Source organism: Xiphophorus couchianus, chromosome 14 (genome assembly GCF_001444195.1).
Source record: "Xiphophorus couchianus chromosome 14, X_couchianus-1.0, whole genome shotgun sequence".
NCBI lineage: Eukaryota > Metazoa > Chordata > Actinopteri > Cyprinodontiformes > Poeciliidae > Xiphophorus > Xiphophorus couchianus.
Genome location: NC_040241.1, coordinates 20,373,105 through 20,395,769, shown reverse-complemented (window position 1 = coordinate 20,395,769; position 22,665 = coordinate 20,373,105). Strand labels below are relative to the sequence as shown.

General features: G+C 37.1%; 1 protein-coding gene across 13 annotated transcripts in view; it reads left to right on the top strand.

The window, feature by feature from the left end:
* dysf (dysferlin, limb girdle muscular dystrophy 2B (autosomal recessive)) overlaps window positions 1-22,665 on the top strand; it is an 88,076-nt gene that overhangs the window by 17,282 nt on the left and 48,129 nt on the right. For 6 of the 13 annotated variants that reach the window (XM_028039159.1, XM_028039167.1, XM_028039166.1 and 3 more), the window contains exons 12-39: window positions 795-921; window positions 1,001-1,104; window positions 1,189-1,257; window positions 1,336-1,379; window positions 2,116-2,198; window positions 3,993-4,025; window positions 4,229-4,344; window positions 4,706-4,819; window positions 4,896-5,073; window positions 5,813-5,937; window positions 6,016-6,122; window positions 6,973-7,168; window positions 7,255-7,401; window positions 7,593-7,724; window positions 8,607-8,773; window positions 9,625-9,739; window positions 9,811-9,916; window positions 10,002-10,144; window positions 10,808-10,981; window positions 12,123-12,207; window positions 12,315-12,392; window positions 17,292-17,473; window positions 17,556-17,696; window positions 18,882-18,911; window positions 19,040-19,075; window positions 20,065-20,106; window positions 20,650-20,751; window positions 21,894-22,055. In XM_028039159.1, the coding sequence (XP_027894960.1) occupies window positions 795-921; window positions 1,001-1,104; window positions 1,189-1,257; window positions 1,336-1,379; window positions 2,116-2,198; window positions 3,993-4,025; window positions 4,229-4,344; window positions 4,706-4,819; window positions 4,896-5,073; window positions 5,813-5,937; window positions 6,016-6,122; window positions 6,973-7,168; window positions 7,255-7,401; window positions 7,593-7,724; window positions 8,607-8,773; window positions 9,625-9,739; window positions 9,811-9,916; window positions 10,002-10,144; window positions 10,808-10,981; window positions 12,123-12,207; window positions 12,315-12,392; window positions 17,292-17,473; window positions 17,556-17,696; window positions 18,882-18,911; window positions 19,040-19,075; window positions 20,065-20,106; window positions 20,650-20,751; window positions 21,894-22,055 (3,138 nt within the window). The remainder of the gene's footprint in view (window positions 1-794; window positions 922-1,000; window positions 1,105-1,188; window positions 1,258-1,335; window positions 1,380-2,115; window positions 2,199-3,992; window positions 4,026-4,228; window positions 4,345-4,705; window positions 4,820-4,895; window positions 5,074-5,812; window positions 5,938-6,015; window positions 6,123-6,972; window positions 7,169-7,254; window positions 7,402-7,592; window positions 7,725-8,606; window positions 8,774-9,624; window positions 9,740-9,810; window positions 9,917-10,001; window positions 10,145-10,807; window positions 10,982-12,122; window positions 12,208-12,314; window positions 12,393-17,291; window positions 17,474-17,555; window positions 17,697-18,881; window positions 18,912-19,039; window positions 19,076-20,064; window positions 20,107-20,649; window positions 20,752-21,893; window positions 22,056-22,665) is intronic. The other 7 variants (XM_028039171.1, XM_028039169.1, XM_028039163.1 and 4 more) reach the window with 3 other exon arrangements.

Below are 22,665 nucleotides of genomic sequence, written 5' to 3'. Positions count from 1 at the left end.
TTACATTTTGTTCTTAAGGATTGACCGTTAAAACGTCAATGCATCCTACATTCTAGGTATTTAAGCGTCTCTTGTTGAAAGGTCATGTAGGTTTTTCTGCTGTAGATACATTTAATTTAGAAGGAGTGACGACAAAAATGACTCTTTATATGGTAAAGGTTTCTAAACTAAACAGAGGCTTTTCTTTTATAGGGTGTGGTGGGATGGCTGAAAAACGTATCACCACATAATAATTTCATATCAGTCGATATCAATACTTATTGTTTAGTTTTTCTGTTTTAAATATCTGAAATACCGCCAAATACCGATTATGTTTTTTCGGAGCAGTTAAGAGCCTTAAACTGCTACTGTGGCAGTTACTCGTTGCTAGGTAACCAAAGAATGAGTGAGTTGCTAGGTAACCAAAGAGAGAGTTAGCTTATTCCACCAACATAGAGGTTGAACAGCTAAAGTCTTTCCTCTGCCTACATCTCCCAATCTAGAAAGCTGTGCTGTTCTAGATTGAAGTACAATAAAAATTGTATATATTGACTATTTATCAGCTGTATTATTGATTGATGTCTTTTGCAATATATATTGTTACCGATTTGCTGCCCAGTTCTACTCACGAGCATGAAAACAGCAGGTATTTACCTAATTTTATAACATTTTTCTATCCAGCCTGCTTACTTTGAGCATATTAGTAAATATGCTAATGTTTAAAGTGTGGTTCTTCTTGTGCTGATGTAGTGAGCAAACCCAACTGAGTTTAACTTCCTCTTTGTGTTGTTGTGTCGTACCTCATTTGTTTCCAGGCTGATAAACGGGAGTGTGTTGAGGAGAAAGAGGACATCGAAGGAAACCTGCTGAGACCGGCCGGCCTCTCTCTGAGAGGGGCCGTCTTCACGCTCAGGATCTTCAGAGCTGAAGATTTACCTCAAAGTGAGTCTCCGTAAAGTTTCTATCCTTTTTTTAGCTTCTTATAAGCTCAAACTGAGAACGCTCCGCCGTGTTTGGCCAGTGGACGACGCCTTCATGGATGGAATGAGGCAGATTCTTGGGTTTGACACCAACAGAAAGAACTTGGTGGATCCATTGGTGGAGATCCACTTTGCTGGAAAAACGGTGACTTTTACCTTCAGTAATATAAACCTTTCAGTATTTCAGTGAAAAACAAACCATCTGAAATCCATTGCTATAATCTTTCAGGTCTGCACCAAGATTTTGGAGAAAAACGCCAATCCTCAGTGGAACCAAAGCCTGGCAATGCCAATTAGAGTAAGACAAACAGAGAATGGTTTACCATAAAGCGTTGAACACAGATTAATGGTTATATTGGGATTTTTTTTTTTACAGTTTCCCTCAATGTGTGAGAAGATGAGGATTCGAATTGTGGACTGGTGAATCCGTACATTTTATCTAACTAAATCTTACCAGTTTTATGGTTCGCTGAACCAACACTATCAAACAAACTATATTATAGAAACCTCAGTCATTTTCAGGGATGTGTTTCTGTTTCAAGGTTATTGGGACAATCATAGGTTTCAAATGGATTTTGGAAATCAATTTAATACTTGTTTTTTCTTGCTATTTGCTATTTTTCTTTCTAAGGAAAGATTACAAATATTTTCAATAACTTATTTCAACCATCTCTTCTTTGAGTTGATCTGAATTTAAAGTCCAAATAATTAGAAGCTGTAAAGCAAGATGGCCGCTTTGGGCGTGCTGACATCACTCTGAACTATACGGAAACTCAAGGAGTTGATTGGTGAAAACCAAAATTAAAATTTTACAAAAAACATAACTTCAAAAACAAAAAGAAATATTTAAATTAATCAACAAAATCCCTTGATATAAGCTCAGGAGTTGTAATGTATTTTATTTAGTCTCTATTAATGAAGTAACTTTTGTTTTGATCCAGTTAGAAAACAATGGATCCAACTTTATTTTAGTCTGGCTAAGGTATGCTGAGCAGTTTGTCACGAAAAGATTAACACACCACTTTGTGTAATTGTCATGTAATTAAACTGAGTAGTTAATCTGATCAAAGCTTTCAGTTTCCAAAGATACTAGATTGATAGATTTGGCTTTAAGAATATGTTTAGCAGCACTGGGTTCTGTTTTGTCCCATTTCAGGGACAGAGCTAGTCACAACGACGTGATCGGTACCACCCACCTCTGCATGTCTAAGATCTCGGCCCCTGGAGGAGAGATCGACGGTAAGTCGCTTATCTAAACTAGTTTAAGAGTGCATTCACACCAGCCCTGTTTAGCCCACTTTAATCAAACTCCAGTTTGTTTGTCTGGAACGTCTGGTTCATCTGTGGAGGTATGAATTAAACTCTTATGCGGACCAAAAATCCAAATGCGCCTCCGGTTGAAGTGAGTGGTGTGGTTCGAAGGCATATGTGAATGTGAAACAGATCAGAGACCTCTCCAAAAACAGGAAGCAGACTACAGTACAGGGCATTCTGGGTAAATACAACCCAAACAAACGCGCTAGTGGGAGAAATGGCTCGTGTTTTTTTATGGAAGACAAAAAAGAAATCCTACAACCGCTAAAATCTGACTTCACTCCCATTTTTGTTTTCGTGAAGAAGGAAGTTGTGCTCAGTGTTTTCTTCTGGCCTTTTCATGTTGTTTCGTTCAGTGATTAATGGTGCAGAGGAGGAGAACAGGTTTTTTGCTTGTTTGAACCAATGCAGCTGAAAATGTAACAAATGTAACAATTTTCATCTCCAATCGAACAAAATCTACTGGACTATCAGGTGAAAACATCCAAAAGTTAGTCATTGATCAAATCTAGACCGGATTTGAAAGCACCAGTGTTTATGCAGAACTTAGGCTTTGCTGTGATGGTTTTGTTTTTGGCTTTTTTCCACATAGACGCTCATACAAACTTCTCCTAGGCTAATCCCCTGAGGGACAAGAAGAACAGGCATAAGGGGAGACACTTGCTGTGCTTATTTGAAATTCAAATATGGTTTGATGTATGGGAGTTTCTAGAGGGGAGACGTGAAACGTGTCTTATTTGAAGTCAGTGGCTGTAAAATACATAATAACTATCATGAGCTAGTACAAATATAGCAGCATTTGGTTACCCTATGTAAGGAATATGTAATATTTATTAGAAAAAAAAAACCTGTTTAGGTCTAGGTGAGAAGAAATTGGAAATATCAGATATTGAAATCTAGTCTGCAAATGATTAGTTGCACTTTGCTAATACCTTGGTAAAATTAATATATCCAATATGTTTTAAAACGAAATAGGCTGGCTCTGTGTTGTCTTACTCCAGTGATCCTGCATGGCACAGGATAAATGTGCCATGCATAATTCATTTCATTATAATTATTTTTGATGAATTATGGAGATACAAATTTATTTTTAAAAACTCCCAAACCTACCTCATAATTACAATTCCTCTAGATATTGACTCCAGAATAAACCAAAAATTATTCTTAAAAATATTAAAGATATTTTTTCCTTTCTTTTTGCTTTTATGCAAGTCAGATTTCTATATTTTTCCTCACTGACTGTGTTCATCATAGATCATTTGAATTTTCATTACGAATCTGGTTACTTTGGTCATTATTTCAGTTACACCTTTCAAAATAAGTTTATTTATTCGCACTTTTGAGAAACGTTGTTTCTTGGACAGTTTCTTCAACCGTTGGATGAAGTGTTGGTTTGTCAACGTAACACAGCATGGGTACCTTGCAGTTGACTTTGCATGAAGACAAACTCGATGTTTTTGTGATAAATATAAACATCACTCCTTCTTTGAAGCTAATTTTATTCCAGATAAACACAGCTTGCCTGAGTTTTCATTTGACCATGTTTTCGATGCATCTGTCGAAGAAAACATGAACAATTTCACATCAACGCAGAGAGAACTAACAACATTGGCTTGATTGCTTGGGTTTGGGTTTGAGTTGCGTTCAGAAACCTCTGTTTCCATTCTTTCATTTTGAATTTCTTTGACTCTTAACCATCCTTCCTCTCTACGCATTCAGATGACTTGACTCCTCGGACCGTCCACTCAGGCAGTACGTCTACCTTCCTACAACGCTTTCCCTTTACGAGAACCCAATCAGCAAATCTGTTTGATAGAAAATTAATTTCTGTGTAATAAAGAGAAAACCACAATCTATTTCCATCAGTAGAGCAGTTGTGTTTAGTTTTTTTAATGTGTGTCATAGTTGTTCTCTTTGACCGGTTAATAAATGTTTCTTATGTATCTTGATTGCAGTTGATGACAGCCTTGGTTTCCTGCCGACATTTGGGCCGTGTTTTGTCAATCTGTACGGGAGTCCCAGAGAGTTCACCGCCTTTAACGACCCTCATGAAGCTCTAAACCTGGGAAAAGTAAGACTTCATCCATTATTCTGCCTGCATGCATGAATGTTCACCCAGTTCCAAAAAGACACCAGATGTGTTGCCACATGGTGAGACTTTATCGAACCTTCAGGCACATTGGTCTGTTGAAGAGACTGGTTATAATTTTGGTATAGAATTAATATTAACTAATAATATTTTATTAATTGGATTGATGGATGAATGAATGAATGAATGAATGAATGAATGAATGAATGAATGGATGGACGGATGGATGAACAAATAGCTGGAGGAATGAATGGATGGATGGAAGAACAGAGGGACGGATTGGTGGATGTCAGACATCACTTTGGTCTCCTCTGGGTAAAGTCGTATTTCTCTGGTCCTTCAGGGTGAAGGCGTGGCGTACCGCGGCAGAGTTTTACTTGAACTGACCACCAAGCTGACGGAGAAGCCGGAGCACCGAGCAGAAGACGTCCCATCAGACGACCTGCTGGTGGTGGAGGTGAGAGACGACCTCCACCTCTTGGAAACGCTAAACGTAGACACATCGAGGGCATCTTTCTCTGTCTTACTTACAGAAGTTCCTCAGAAAGAGGAAGTTTTCTCTGTTTGTGGCGTTTTACTCAGCCACGCTCCTGCAAGACGTCGACGACGCCATCCAGTTTGAGGTCAGCATCGGTAACTATGGCAACAAGTTCGACTATACCTGCCTCCCTCTGGCCTCCACCACACAGTTCAGCAGGGCCGTGTTTGACGGTAAGTTGGGTTGTTAGTAATGTAGGATCTAACTATTAAAAGGCAAAGTTTATTTTCACATCCCTATAGAAAAAATGTAAATCAAGAATAGACTGGAAATTATAACAGAGCCTTGAGGTTCTCCACAACTGAAGAGCCACACAATTCATGTATTAGCAAAAATAATTTAAAGATAGAACTGGACTTTGTGAAATTATGTGAAAGGAAAACTCCGCCCCCAAACAAAAGTGGGCGTGGTCAAGAAACAATAAGGGGCGTGGCCAAATAGAGCTGAACAGAGGAGGAAAGCGATACTGAATTACTATTGCTAATTTATCCATTTTGTCACTATATTTAGAAACCTTTCAGTCTCCTATAGTGACTTGTCAACAAAAAAGTGGCTAGCAACAAAAAGCTGTAACGTTGTAAACAATAGGAGACTTAAACTGGAGCAGCCATCGTTCAACCCAAGGAGGCCAGGATGGAGACAGTTTTAGCCAAAATAGTGCCAAATAGTCAAAAATTCAACAGAAACAAAGATAGCAGCCTTACGAACAAATTCAGTAATAAGAATTTATTTGGGTGTTAGCTACACTTTAAGAGCAGTAACTATAACACAAACACACAAGTTACAATTAAATCAACAGTTTTCTTCAGGTTCAAAAAGCTAAAACTCAACTATAACTCTTAAAAGAGCTTAATGCTTCACTTTGAAACCAAAGTAAATTTTTGAAAACTTATGTTTTCTCCTCTGTTTTAGGTTGCCACTACTATTACCTCCCCTGGGGAAACATCAAGCCGGTGGTAGTTCTGTCGTCAGAGTGGGAAGACATTCGACCGAGGATTGAGGCTCTCAACATGCTGCTCGCCATCATAGACAGACTGGTTTGTGCTGTTGCTTCTGTAAATTAGCCTCCTTAAGAGATTCATGCAAACACCAAAACAATCAATTTTCTTGTCCAGGAGACAAACCTGCAGCAGGTGCAGCTGGAGGTCAAGGCAGGGAGCGATATGGAGGACGTAGAGCTGCGAGTTGTAGAGCTGCTGGATCATCTAATCGCAGACTGCAGGTATAGAATGGATCGTTTCACTGTTCCTGTATGTTTAAATCCTAAGACGAGGCGATCCTCGGTTCAGATCATGTCGTTCACTTCTTTATCCTTCTTATTTACTGTCCATTTATTGTAAAATAAAAAGCCACCAGAGCTAAAAAAAAAAAGTCTATTTCATTCCTTTAGTGCCATGTGGATCTAATTGGCATCATACCTAAATTTACACCTGCAGGTGGAATGTAATAATCTATTTAACATTTGATTGTGATCAAAAACACAATAAAATGATTTGTACAATTTTTGAAAATACTAGTGAAAATAAAAAAAGAAATTAAAAAAGTTAAATGGTCCTAAATTTATTGTAATATATATATATATATTTACACTGAATTTCCACCAAAAGTGGGCGGAGCCAAGGGGAAAATTGGGGCGTGGCTCTAATTGAAATACACTTCAATTGGAGTCAAATATAACAATTTCTTATTGCTTTACTATAATTTCATAAAGTAAATAAATAGGGCATCAAAAATCAAACTTAGAAATTTCCAAGTTTTTTATAGCAAATTTATGAGATTAATCTCAAAATGTCGAAGCTTTTCTAGCAAATTGTTGACTTTTTAACAACTGAAATTTCCAAGTTTTTCCTAGAAAATTTTCAAACTAGAAATTTTCTGAAATTAAACAAAAAAATTTTTTAGGGGGGTTTCTAGCAAAATGTAGACTTTTGAAACAGAAATTCCTTTGTTTTCGCTTTACAATTTCAGAGATTTTTTGGCAGAAATGCACTCTTTTTTTTTTTTTTTTTCGGTCTACCATGGCCCTAATTGTAGATAATCCAGGGCAGACGTTTCTAATATTTGTTTCATAGTGAGGAGCTGCCCGCTCTCGACCAGTGGCAGTGTGCCACTCCTCTCGATCGCTCGCTCAGGCACATCCGCAGCCTCCACCTGCAGCAGATCATGGCGGCGGCGCTGACGCTGAAACATGGGCCAGAAACCGAGCTTTCTTTGGTGCTGGAGCAGGCAGAGGACTGGGCCAACCGACTGAGGACGATCGCTGAGGAGGTCAGAGCTAATCCAGCTAACCAGAAGGTTGTTGGCCTAATTAAAAGGTTAAAGGTGAAAACCTGACGGTGAGTTTTGTGCCTCAGCCTCAGAACAGCCTTCCAGACATTGTGATCTGGATGCTGCAGGGTGACCGCCGGGTTGCGTATCACCGCATCCCAGCGCACACAGTCCTCTTCTCGCAGCAGTACTGTGGGAAACACTGCGGACAGCTGCAGAGTGTCTTTCTCAAGGTGTTTACACACACACCTGCACACACACACTCTTAATCACCAGAACAATTGATATAACACTTCATGTTGCTCTAGAAATATCATTCATCTTTGCTTGTGGGCCACATTACTTTAATTCCAAGGACCAGAAGTGCCCCGTGTACCACAGATTGATCACCCCTGCTCTTTGTGAATGACCTGGTGTGTTTCAGTACCCGCAGGGCAGGGGCGGAGAAGCCAAACTTCCGGGTCAGCTGAGGGTGAAGGTGTGGTTCGGACTAGCTGCTGACGCCAAACACTTCAACCAGTTTGTTGAAGGAAAACTGTCCGTGTTTGCTGAGATGGTAAGAGATGAGATGAGAAACAGAACCGATTCTTTTTACCATGGATGGAAACTAAGAAAATGGCTCCATCCAGTCATTCCTTGTTTCTTTATATTTCACTTTAATTCAACCAGACTTTAATGTTTTTAGATAGTTTTGATCAAAAGTTCTCACTAGCTGAGTGAAGGTGGCCGCCCCCACTGTCTTCAAATCTAACAAACATTTGTGTTGCAAGCAATTTGGGTTGTGCTGCTATAATTGTAAAGATATTAATAAAAAACTTTCCTGGAGTCATGAAAGGTCAATTATTCTTTCTGCTCACATTTATAAAATCAAACAAATTTGGTGTCAATCAACCCAGCTGCATTTGTGATACGTTTGTGCAGCAATTTCTTTTGTTTGTGCTGTTTTTGTTGAAGATATTAATGAAAGTTTAAAGCTCAAAAGGTCAGCCAACAGCACCACATTACCCAAATCTAACAAATAAAATTTGTCAATTGCTTGTCCTAAGTGTGTGCTGCAAAAATGTTCTTTTGTGCTGCTATCATTTTAAATATGGTAATAAAAAAGTTTCCAGAGGTAACCTCCGCAACTCCTGCTCACATTTACAGAAGAAATCAAATTTGGTGTAAACAACTTAGCTAAGTTTGTGCAGCAGAATCTTTTGTTTGTGCTGCTTTTGCTTTGAAGATATTAATGATGATCTCCGGAAACGTTTTTATCAATGTTTTTAAAATGATAGCGTCACAAATAAAAAATTTTGCTGCACAAATGTTTGGCACCCATTTTGCTAGATTTGAAGAAGGCGGTGGAGAGACCTTCACTCAGGTGTTCTGCTTCACTCCATTAAAAATGCTGAAGGGACTGAAATCTCCATGGAAACCTGTCTTGGATCATTTGCAGTACGAGAACCAGACCCGGCTGGCTCTGGTGGGAAGCTGGGGAACAACGGGTCTGACCTACCCGAAGTTCAGCGACGTCACGGGGAGAGTGAAGCTGCCCAAAGAGAGCTTCAAGCCCTCACCTGGATGGACCTGGGCTGGAGACTGGTTCATCAGCCCCGAGAGGACGTGAGTCCAAGACTACTGTCACACTGCAGAGCTTAATGCTCTGTTCAAATTCTTTTATTTTTATTTTTTTGCATGGTCCTTCACACTACAAAGGTCATCAAAGTTAAATAAAACTAGTGAGAAAACACCAGAGTCAGTTTTTGTTCAGCAATAATTGGATACATTTTTTTGAAAACAGTATCTTCTGTTGAGTTTTCATTACTCAATTTATGTAAACACAATCACATCACAACACTGTGACCTTTTTGAATTCTGCACCTAAAAATTAAACAAAGTATGAAAAACTAAAAATACTACTACAATTAATAAAAGTAAACTAAAACACAACAATATTGAACTAATTATAACTAATAGAAACTAGCAAACACAGTCTAACAACTAATTAAAACCAATTGTACTAAACAAATAAAACTTAACTATAGTGTAAAAACCCAAAATTTCAGTTGAAAACCCCAAATTAGTAAAGCCTAACTACACTTTAGTTTTTATACGAAACTATAGTTAAAACCCAAAATAGTTGGCTTTTTTCCAAAATAATTTGGATTTTCAGTTTAAAATCCCCAAATAGTTTTGTTTTTCAGTAAAGTTTAATTTTATTGGTCTAATTCTATTAAAAACTCAGTCTTTTTGGGGGTTTTCCCAAAATATTTGGGTATTTCAGTTGAAAAACCCTAAATAATTTGGGTTTTCACCATAGTTTAGATTTATTTGACTAGCTCAACTTAAAAACCCAAAATGAAAAGTTTGGTCCAATGTAGTGTCAACTCAGTTAAAATATTTGACATAAGACTTACAGATAAATAACCCTTTTGGGCAGATGATGCAGTATTGTACCTGCGGTTTCCCTCCAGGCTGCTGTTTGACGTGGATGCCGGTCACATGACCTTCACAGAGGAGGTGTTTGAGAACCAGATGAGGTTACCGGGCGGACAGTGGATCGGCATGCCGGAGGGCTACACCGACGTGGTGCGCACCTGGACCCGTTTCCCAACATGTCGCTGTCAGCAGAGACCAAAAAATCGGTGTTTCTGTTCCAGAACGGGGAGAAAACGGTGCCGAAGGACGAGGTGGAGTGTCCTCCTGGGTGGGTGTGGGACGAGGTGGAGTGGAGCGAAGATCTCAACAGAGCCGTTGATGATCAAGGTGCTGAGAAAGTAAAAACACCCACCCACAAGAAGAGATAAAACCCAATCGATAGCTTTGATAATGGGTTTGCTTTCAACTTCAGGTTGGGAGTACGGCATCACCATTCCTCCGGACCGCCGACCAAAGTCTTGGGTTCCTGCAGAGAAGATGTACCACACCAACCGGAGGAGGCGATGGATCCGGATGAGACGGAGAGACCAGCAGAAGATGGAGGCTCTCAGGAAGGTGACTAGTTTATAAATTAAAAAGATAAACTGATTTAATCACCTCTAAATGACGTCATGTGATACTTTTCCATAATTTCAGCACACTGTAGTCTTTATTAAGTTCCTATAATTCAGTTTAGTTCAATTTGGAAGTGGAGCTAGTACTTTTTTAAATCAATATTAAAAGAATATTCATTTAAAACAAGCTTCTATATCATGCTGAAACGTTACTTGTATGCTGATCTTGTCTTTTCTTATGAAATATTGAAATATTTGCACTTGAAACTGAACCAAATGTACCGTACTTGGAAAGATTTTGCTTTTGTATCGACTGTTCTATAGTGTTATCTGGTGAATGGATAACACTATATCCATAAAAAATATTTTTTATAAAAAAAAATATTTATAATATTCATTATGTATAAAGTTAAAAAGTAATTGATTTAAATAAATAAAAAAAAAATCCGCTTTCCTCATCTGGTGCAGTTTATATGATTTTCTAGCTGTAATTCTCTCTTTTGACCACCAGCTGGTGCTCTAGTCGCACAAATAATGAAAAATACGATGTAGAAGAATCGTCACCTTTGCCCTTATTTCTGTTTTACTCCGTTTTTTCTCCGGAGAAAAATAAAGTTGAAGAAAATGTTGAGGAAAATCTGCTAATTTTTTAAACCTCCCACAGCAGCGACCGGATGATTCAGACAGGGAGGGCTGGGAGTACGCCTCGCTGTTCGGCTGGAACTTCCACCTGAAGCCCAGGAAGACGGACAGCTTCAGGAGGCGCAGGTGGCGCTGCCGCATGGAGCCGCTGGAGAAGACGGGACCGGCCGCCATCTTTGCTCTGGAATGTTCTCTGGTGAGCAGCATTAGCTTCCCTTTAAAACACACAAAAAATGTTATATAATATGTACAGAAACATTGAATTTTACATTTCCCCCTCACTTTTGTATGCTTTGAAATAATTATTAAATTAATTTAGCATAAATGCTGCTGCATATATTCAGATTTATGACTTTAATTAATCAATCTGTGGTGGTTGAATATATTATCACGGACTGTCCAAACTGCGGCCTACATAACAATTCTGGGTTTTAGTTTTATACAGATTTACACTTTTGTCTCCTCAGTCCACAGCTAAATATTTTTAGCTTTTATTAGTTATTCTGTATCTTTAGTGCTAGCTAAAATTAGCTATCTCTAAGTTAGCTAATGCTATGGTTTAGCTGGTAAAATTTTAAAAGTAAGGAAATCTTGAAACCTTAGCTATGCAACAATTTAAAAAGGAAGCCAGAAATATTATTTTGCTTTATTTTAATTGAGTAAAATCCTTTTATTGTGGCTTAACTGCCAGTAGTTGCTAAGTGCTAGCATGCATGAACCAATCACAAAGCCTTTTTCTACCAGATATGAGTTTAACTTACAAAACAAATCTGGAGTAATTCCAGCTGATCTCATTAAAAATAAAACATTTGACATTTTTCTTCTCACTTTTATTCACTATTAAGTAATTATTACATTCATTTAGCATAAATGTTGCCTCATAAATTCTGATTTTAGTTAGCAATGAGTTCTGTGGTGGGAAATTGTATCAGATAACATATGACTTTACTAATCTGATGTTGTATGTGTATCAAATAAAATTTTCCTCCACAAGAAATTATGTAATATTTTTATGTTAATGCCATTATATTTTATTTAATCTCCACACCTTGTGCTTTTTTGCAGCAGTGATTTATTCTCTTTTTCTTGTCTGAAACTTGTTTACGAGGTTTTCTGCACACACCAAGGTGATGAAATAAAATATCTAGGCTCTACAGTTAAATCACATGGCTTATCTTTTAAAAATTTAATAAATATTTTGAGGACATTCAAAATTTATCCACAATTAAAGCGCAGTTTTTATTTTTTGATTACTTTTTGGAGTGACCAGGGTCTGCATCTAACATCTTACAATCTGCAGTTTTTACATTTCTTTATGCTTTCTTTTTCTTCCACAGAGCAGCATAGAGGACAAACATGACGACAAGTCAGTCACCACCACTTTTGGAGTCAACAGACCAACCATTTCCTGTTTCTTTGACCGTAGGACAACACCCACACTTCTTTGTTTTTATGCTTATCTTCTTTTTCTGGTTCTGATTCCTAATTTTCATGGAGTTTTTTGGAGCTGAAGCTGCTTTTTCTTGCAGGCGGGACCCGCTATCACCTGCGCTGCTACATGTATCAAGCGAGAGACCTGCTGCCAATGGACAAAGACAGTTTCTCAGGTACAGTGAATCTCAATATGTGCTAGTATTCTGGTGCCCTCTGGTGGCCAACTGGTGAATCCAACATTTTTTGGATTGTTGTCAAAAATAGCAAAATTCAGCTGGATATTGGCAAATGATAAGTTGTAGTTCGCACCCAATTTAGAAATTCAGAATTTATCAGAATTCTTTTTTGTTTTTATTACATATTTATTTAGCTGTAAATAAAAATTAGAGAAAAATCTTAGTTATGAAATGTTGACATTTAGATGTCTTCAAAATAAAAATAGATGTAACAGAGCAGAAACCTTCCAAACATTTGCACTTTTTTTATCATAAATCCACAGAAAAGTTTTGGACTATTTTGTTTTACAGAATATACTTAGAATACCTAGCTTTAAAGCTAGCTAAAATCATCCAGCTCTAAGATAGCTAATGTTATGCTTTAGCTGGTAAAAATGAGGAAAACCAGAAAAATGTAAGTTGCAACAATTTAAAAAAGCCAAATATATGACTTAGTATTATTTTTATTGGTTTAAATTCTTTTATTTTGTTTTAACTCTATTTGCAAAGCGCTAGCATGTTGTTGATTATGAGCCCCACACAAAGCCTCTTATCCCAGATATGAGTTTTTAACTTGCAAAAAACAATTACCTGAGTAATTCCAGCTGACCTTTTTAATAATTCAAAATAAAAAGATCTAACAGATTAAATGTAGTAAAAAGTCAAAATGAGATGGGAGCCAAAAAACCTGGGAAACAAGCTGCTTTAAAAGCGTTGATTTAATTATGAAATCGCTCTGATTGTACTTAGAAGGAGGAGAAGAGTGGAGAGAAATATTTTTCTTTGATTTAAAAAGAGGTCTTGGAAACTGCAGCTACTGTGTGTGTGTTAATCAGAAAGCCATCTCAGAATCACATGCTAAAACTTTTATAAACAAAAGAGAGAGATGATTGATGGGAGGCTGCTTGAAAAACGGGGTCATCAAACAGGATTCTGCCAGCAAACTAATGATAAATCGCTATCTTTACTCAGTCAGCTCATTCACACTCATGAACAGTTAATGGGTGAGTAAAACTGATGAATGAGCTTCACTTGTGTTTTCATCTGGTGCGACATGACATTTTGATTGAAGATGATTAAAGACTACGTCTGCTATCAAACACTTAGGCTTTTCTGGTTTTCCTTTCGATTTCATGTGGTCGCCTTTCATCTTTTGTTTTCCTGGGGTTTTTTTCTCTTCCACTCCATTTTCATCCATCATTTCCTGACCTTTTTTCCTTTTAAATCTTTTTGTCTTTGTTTCTTCTTGCTGCCTTGCTTTGAGGCAAGAAGAATCATGAGAGTAAATATAATCCTGCACCATAATTACTAAGCTGATGCGAAACATTAAAAGTTCAAATTATACAGAAGGATCTCTAAATGTCATCACATTCTTGTAATAATAGAAACTTAATGACATGAGAGCAATAATTAACTTAAATTAAAACTAAATGTTTTGTCACTCATATTAATTCAAGGAGTTATTGTGGATTGTAACGGCTGTTAAAAGGAAAGATCTCCTGCAGCAGTCTGTACTGAATTTGAAGAAGCCTCTGACTGAAGACACTTTGTTTCTCTAAGACAGTTTCACCTATAATATGGCTACGTTCACACCGCTGGTCTTGATGCAGTTCCAGTTTTTTGTTTCTGAAATATGATCTTGTGCGTTTATTCTACAAATTAAAAAGCGACCGCAGAAGAACATAGACGTCCCACAGCTGCGTATTGTTTACAGAAGTAAAAATGGACACTAAAATCTTTTGATTTTAACGTTGTTGAGCAATGGGTGCCAATAACAAAACGAAGGAAGCTAAATAAAAAACAAAGTAGAACCTGACCTTATAGTTATTGTTTGCCTCTAGGTTTCCCACATCCGGCTTCTTCTGGTGCAGAATTATGACGCATGTCTCACGTTGATGTAAAAGTCGGATAAAAAGCAACATAATCGCTTTTTCCCCAGACGATTTGAAGATTATCGGATTCGTATCCGATTAGGTCCCCATAATGGAATTAGCACAGAACTGATCAGATGGTTTTTAAAAATTATTTTTAGGTGAAAACATCAGAATTGAGCTGTTAAAAAATTCAGATATGTGTCGCATTTAGCCTGGTACAGATATGGTACAAAACAATATCATAATGCAACATGATGCATTATATAAAACAATAACATACGATACAATATGATTCTATATTTGATTATATATATAGAGTAATATTATAAGCTACAATTTGATACAGTAAAATATAAAACTTTCTGATGCGTTACTGTACATTAAAGTGCAATATGACACAATACAACATAATATTAGACAATACGATGCAGTTTTGTGATTTACTATGAGCCAGGGGTGTCCAAAGTGCGGTTCGGGGGGCCATTTGTGGCCCTGGGAATGATTTTTGATCACAATTCAAGATTAATTTGGTTTGCAAGTTCAGGCAGTTTAATGCAGATAAACTTAAAAACAATGTGGGGATTTAAATTTTAAGGTACAACACAAAGTATTCATGCAGGATTTTACTTTTGATTTAATTTATTAGTAATGGGGACCAAATGCAAACTTTGAAAAATAAAGGCAGAGTGAGCAAAATCCTGTTATTGTTGCTGAAAAGAAACAAAACAAATCAGAATGGAAAGTTTAGGATCTGGTTTTCTACCATTTTTAAAAAAAAAACTACAGTGATTCATTCAGTGCTTGTTTACAGAAAGCCGACTGCTCATTTTATTAAAATACTGTGCGTTTAGTTTATTGTTTAGAAAAATACCAAATATTTTGTGGTCCGTGAAGTACTTTCAACTCGACATTTTTTAGTTTGGACGCTATTATCTCTATTTTTATGTGTGTGTGTGTGTGTGTGTGTGTGTGTATGAACCTCCATGGAGAGATTTTCCATTTTAATCACCCAGACTTCAACGCTTGTTTCAGTGTTTGTTTATTAATTCTCTATTTCCAAACATTTATTCCTCTTTTAGAAACATGTTTAGTCTTCCATATTGAGAACCACAGTGTCTCTTAATCATTTCTTTCACTTTAACTCTCATTTTCTCCTCCTTATCTTTTTTCCCATCTGTATTTACAGTTTTGTTTTCCGTCTTCATTGTGTTTATGAACCTTTCTTCCATCTTTACTTCCCTTTTACTCACTCAAACAAAAATTTAGATAACCCCTCTGGGCTGTTTGTTTTTATATGGGCTAATGGGAACGGACGCTAATTGAATTGTATGTGTGTGTTGGTGTGTGTGTGTGTCAGGGTTAATAAAGGACTGGTGGGAAAATGCATCTTAGCTTCTGTTTACTCTGATGCTAACGGCTCCACAGAGACTCGTTACTCAGCCTAAAACAACAAACTACGCTGTCCGTGTAACTGTACGTACATGTGAATTTCTTCTATGCATGCGCCACACACACACTGGGAGCAATATGTGTGTGTTTAACGCTGAGGGGATGATTGTGACCTGGAATAACAAACTACTCGGAGCCGCGTTCCCAGCGGCCTGTCCCCAACCCGACATTCCCAAACGCCGGGACAGTTTTAAATGTTGCTACTCTAGTGAGAACCTTCCCTGAAACGCTTCACAATGCAATAAGCACTTCCACTTCCATAACATCGCAATGAAGTTTGGCTATGCCCTCATGAAATATTAAAGGTGACCCATTGTTCTTCCCTGAACAAGTTAGGAGAGGTTTATGGCCTATACAAACATGTTCAAAATCTTTTTTTTTTTTACAAAATCCTTCTTGGGTAATGAGATTTTAGACTGATCAGTTCTTCCTGTTTTCAGCTGCTTTCAGGATGGGCTGCTTTAGGACGCTGTCACTTTAAATCCGAATAAGCTGCTGTTGGCCTCGCCCCCGCCACGTGAAAATGGCTGCAAACGAATAGAATAAAATATACTTTATTGATCCTCAAGAAGAAATTGCTTATGTGTTGACAAGCTACTCCATCCAAGATGTTAGATATTAGCAACTATGACCAAAAATGATCTAAAGTTAATAATAAAATATACATACATAGGTGTGAAATTATAAGTAATTTAAATGACCTAGATAGACAATAAATAATAATATGTACCTGGAAATATATTAGTCTATAAATAAATCTGTAAATGAGTCCCAAAGATCTGTAATTATACAGCTGTACATCTTTGAAAAGCAGAGGTGGAGCCTCCTTTACAACCAAAGTAAGGTAGTTTAATTTATATAGCACATTTTCAGCAACAAGGCATTTCAAAGTGCTTTACATGAATTAGAGCAAATACAAACAAAAGAAAAGCAAAAGGAAAAAAAACAACAACAAAAGTACTTCACAATTATAACCTAATAGGAGTTTCTCTAAGGGATAAGAATAAGTAATCCAAAATTATAAACTAATTGGATTTTCTCCAACTAACAGGAATGCAGGAGGCTCCACTTCTGCCTTTCAAAGATGTACAGCTGTATAATTGTGTGTCTTTGGGACTCATTTTTAGATTTAGGCGGTTTCTGGATGATCAGTCAACAACAAAACCTGCAGCGGTAAAACCAGCTGACCAAATGTGCTGGAGTTCCACTGGGGTTGCTAGGTGACGGACGGGCTTGGCTGAGGTTGCTAGGTAACGGCGCTGTGCTACTCAACAGTAGGGAGGGTTGTGCAAAAGCTCGTTTTCCAGACACCAAAAAACTTCAACTTTTTCCTAAAAATATGGATTGGTGTTTATTTTAAGTACTTTGGTTGTTTTTAGAAGCAGTTTGGACTCAAATGGAAGCATAAAAACTTGCAAAATGTGAATTTTTTCATAAGAGATCACTTTAAAAAACAGGTTTATGGACATTATTCTGACATGTCAGTCTCCGTTGAGTGAAACATTAGGTGAATCGAATGTTTCTGTCGCTCCAGACCCCTACGCCATCGTGTCGTTCCTCCATCAGTCCCAGAGGACGGTGACCGTCCGCAACACCCTCAACCCCACCTGGGATCAGACGCTCATCTTCTACGAGGTGGAGATTTTCGGAGACCCCGATGCGACGGCAGCCAATCCCCCCAACATTGTGGTGGAGCTTTATGACGAGGACTCATATGTGAGCATCTGGTGCCTCTGTTTGTCTTAGCGTTGTTGTGTTGGTGAACTCTGAACGTCTCTGTTGTTTTGTAATCGATCAGGGAGCGGATGAGTTCATGGGTCGCTGCGTGTGCCAGCCGTCCCTCGCTCCATTGCCTCGACTCGCCTGGTTCCCTGTTCACAGAGGGAGTTCGAGCGCCGGCGAGCTGCTGGCCGCCTTCGAGCTCACACGTAGAGAAAAGGTCAAAGGTTTCCCCATTGCCACCATCGCCACTTTTCTTTTATTCTCTCTGTTTTACTCTATGTACGTCTAATCTTCCTATTCAAATTCTCTTACCAAAATGCAAGTTTTACCGAAGATGGGACATTAGGGCTGTTATATTTAGACATACATACATTGTGCATCAAAAGCAGCTTTGTGAAACCTCTTTCTGTTGCTGGTTGCTTCTTTTTTTAAAAGTGTGATCAAATAGTTTTCTTCACATTTAGAAAGGAATAAAATAATTCAATATAAAACTTTAGAAATCTGAGAAACTCCAACCAGATTTATGAATTCTTGTCGATCATATACACAAACAAGCTCGAAAAGTGGCCTTTAAACCCCTTTATGTATTATTTATTATTATTAAAATAAATTAATCTTTTTCACATTGGCATGATCTCACACTGAGATCATTTAATTTGAGTATATTTATTTGTTTATTTATCAGGATTTTCCATTAGTGGTTACTAATCTTCCCGTCGGCCAATTACAAAATTATTTAGTGTACCAAAAATTTTTAAAGAAAAATTAGAAAAATGACAAATTATGTTTTTTTTATTAGAGGATTAATAGAAAATATGTTACTGAAACATTTTTGCACTTTTTTTTTTTTACACACACAAGACAGTATTTCATTCAATGAGACAAACTGTGTGGATCTTTCACAGTTAACAATTAAAAAGTGTAAAATAATGAAAAAGTAAGTTGAGTGTTTCTAAGATTTTTTGCTGTCCTACAAAGTCAGGAAGATGATACAGCAGGTGAAAAACTTCAGCAACTATTTCAATATGAGATTATTTAAGGCTTTTCACTCGTATTTACTAAGGTTTAAATAATAAATATTCATATTTATAAATAATTATTCTATATTTGGCATCTGTTAGTTCATCATCGAATGTTTGTATTAGAACAGAAATGATCAATTTTGATCCGAGGTTCCTCAAGGTTTTATTCTCGGACCCCTTTTATTAAACCGCTACATGCTCCCCCTAGCTGAGATTATATGTAATTACAACAGAATTCTTAACATTGGAGCTCAGCATTCATCTAGTTTCTATGCGAGTAACAACTGAAGCTTACAGAAACTTTGGTGTAATTATGGACTAAAACCAAACTTTTCCCAGTTGTACTGTTTCTAATTTATTCTCTAATTTTGTTTCCACAGCCAGCAGTTCACCACCTTCCAGGACTAGAGGTCAGTTTATCTACAACCTCACAATCCTTAAAACAAAACTACCATGAATTTACTTCACTTTAGTTAAATATTTGCCATTTTTCTTTTAAAAGTTTCTACATTAAAATCCACCTTTTTCTTAAACACAGGGTGATGCCATCAGTTCAACCCACGTACTGGACGAGGTAAGACCACACAGAGCAAATCACATGACACAATTTGCTCGAAAGACTTGGGGAAAAAAAAGAAGAGACTAGTCCAGCGTCTCCACACATCTTTAAGAAGTCTTAAAAGTCTGTAAAATTAAGGCTTTAAAATGTCTTAAATTTACAAAAAAGTAAGTTGGCCTTAAAAACAACAAAACTTTGTTGTGGCAGGAATATTTACCGCTAACTAGCTGCTAATATACCCTACTTAGCTAGCTAACTTATTAACGTTTATTGTAAAAGTAAAGTGTAAATCCTGTTAGCTGGATGATTTTTATCTTTGCCACTGTCTAACTTCTGCTGTCGACCGTACGATGCTACATTCCTTCTGTGCTAAAAAGCTTGAGACTACTACTATATAAAAGATGCAAATTTCTTTTGTACATTTCTGTGGTGATACCAGTCTTAAATTTAAATGTTGTCTTTAATAGGCTTACGTTCATGTAAAATTAAGGCCTTAAAATGTCTTAAGTTCAGTAAAAATGTAAGTTGGCTTGAAAAAAGTCAATCACAGGTCTTAAATTCTGTTGTGGCAGGACTGTTTAGTCTTGTATATGTTTTTTTTGTGAGACATTTCTGTCAGGCAAACTTTTGAGTCACTTGCAAACATTGTGATAAAAATCATTGTGATCTGTGACTCATGACATTTGCAGCTACCACTAACTAGCTGGTAATTAGCTAGCTTTTTTGCAACTGTCATGGCTAAAATAAAAATTGACCAATGTTCATTGTTAATGGTCTTAAAAAGGTCTTAAAAAGTTTTTTTTTTTTGTTGGTGAACCTGTAGTCAAGAATAGAAAAACAGACTACTTGACAATGAAAAAATGAGTGTAACTCCCTCTTCATTTAATCATCTCATCTAGAAGATTGTGATTAAAGAAGAAACAATCATCTTGACTTATTTGTGTATTAAATTTGTTTCTTTATATATTATTCTTTCTTTCTTTTCTTCACTTTTGATCCCTCAGTTGATGTTTCCAGGATTCCTGTCTGAAAACCTGCAGCAATGGGTACAATTTTAAAGTGCACGCATGAAGCATCAAACCCATCATCTGCAGATAACCCAGCTGCAGTCATGCTAGCTTGCTCTTTGTCCTCTGTTAACTTGTTTTTTTTCTTTTACTAATTTGTTTTGCTGTTCCATATATATATACAGTGGCAAATGGAAGCCTAAAGAGGTTGTTTTATTATTCATTCAGGACAAAATGTGTGAATTCTTCCAAATAATTTTTCTGAAAATGTGATTATGTTGCATATTTTTAAATTAACCCAAAATTAACACATATTACAGGTTGCCTTTAGCCTTCCACAGACCATTTTATTAGATATTTTGTGAGATTTATTTGAAAAGAAATTAATTTTTTTATATTAAAATGTCTACCATGAGTGTTTGTAACCTAATGTTTGTCATGCTTCAACTAAACTTTGTCATTTCTTGTTAGTAATGAAAAATCCTAGCAGTATTTACATCATTGAAAGCAGCATGACCTGCTGTGTGACGTACCTCAGGGTTCTGTCTCTGACCCACTGCTGTTCTCTGTTCCTAATGGCAGCCAGATGAGTCGGACCTTCCCTATCCGCCCCCCCAGAGAGAACCCAATGTCTTCATGGTTCCCCAGGGGATCAAACCCGTTCTGCAAAGAACGGCCATTGAGGTACAACAGTGATAAAGACAAATCAATTAGAATAATGTTTTCATTTTGCACACAAAGCTAATATTTTTAGTTATAGACAGTTAGATGCTTATTTTTGTTGTTGTTGGGGTAATAGAATAAATCAATTTAGAGGTTATATATTATATGGGGCCATGTAGAATAACATTTAGCAGTCATTATCTTAACTGATGTCGACAGCAGTCTGTTTACACAAAAACAGTGACAAATTGTTAGAAAGAGATCAGCATCAAGTTTATACCAACTAAGCTAGTCGGTTAGCTTAACCGACTAGCTTAACCAAGACTAGCTCGGTTAAGCTAACCGAGCTAGTCTCGGTTAGTATGACAGTTAAATAGTGTCACGGCTACAGCTAATCTGACTTAAACTGCTTCTTAGAGTCAGGCTAACAGCTACTGACAGTCAAGCTAACTGCTATATAGTGTTTACAGTTACTCAAAGTTAACTATTATTTGGAGTCAAGCTAACAGCTTCTGACAGTCAAACTAACAGCTAAATAGAGTTAAGATTACAGCAACTGAGAGTTAAGATGAACACTTCTTAGTGTCAGGCTAAGTGCTAAATATCGTCAAGGTTCAGTTGCTCAATTAACTGCTACTTGGAATCAAGCTAACTGCTACTCACAGTGAAGCTACTAGCTAAATAGCGCCAAGGTTACAGTATATCAAAGATAAGATAACTGCTACTTGGAATCAGGCTAACAACTGCTGACAGTCAAGCTAATGGCTAAATAGTGTCCAAGTTACAGTTAGTCAAGTAATCAAACTACTAGTTCTAGATAACAAGACAATTTTTATCTAGACAATTTTAACAAGACAATCTCCCCATGTTATACGTGAAATAATCTGCCAATAGAGCTAGTACATTTTTATCAAAATTATGGAATTATTTAGTTAAAACAATTGCCCATATCTTGCTGGTAAGTTACTTTTAAGTAAGTTTTGTCTTTTTCCAAGTGTAATAATATATTTGCACTAGAAACTAGAAACAAGATTTGGTGTTTTTGCAGTGTAGATCCTAAAATTTCCACTACTTCTCGAATTACCTAGTAACGTTGGATTATGTTGATAATTATCTGTGTAAAAATATAAACACTTCCTTCTCTTCCTGTCTCGCTGCGTCAGATCTTAGCGTGGGGCGTTCGAAACCTAAAGAGCTTCCAGCTGTCCAGTGTTACGTCTCCCAGCCTGCAGGTGGAGTGTGGAGGCAGCATGGTGCAGAGTTGCGTCATCCGCAGCGTGAAGAAGAAGCCAAACTTTGGCGTCAACACGCTCATCCTTGATGTGGTAAGAGCATGGGGACAGACCAAACCATACACAAACACAGAGTGTAATCAGAGCCCAGACCCACTGCTTTCATGGTTAATGAGACCTCTGTTGTGATGTGGTTTGCTTCAGTCATTTATCTTCATCAGCTAAGCCACAATAATGGCACCAGAGGGAAGGACCCTAGGCTTCCCTCCCTTTTTCCATGGAAAGTTCAGATGTTTTAGTAGAAAAGTAAAAGCGGCAGTCTGAGATGTTTCCAGCTCTGTTTTAACTTCATGGGGCTTCTGCAGATGTAGAGTGGAGGACGTTCCAGTGGCCACCAACATGTACGCTAGATTAATATACAACATAAATACAGTGTGCAGATTCTTGTGGAGGTGCAGATACTTGCCAGATGGTTTGAAACTGGATGCAGATGAAAAATAAACTCTGAATTCTTGTGATAAAACAGACATGAGTCTCAAATTATGAATGTTTTTGGATTTTTCTTTTGTTATAAAAAAAAGTTTAATCTTCACTGATTTGACCAATGAACAAAAGAAGCAAAGAAACACAAGAAAAATAGTCCGTAACTTGTTCTTGTTTCTACATAAATAAAAGACATAATCAAAAGAGGGAAGCAGGAATA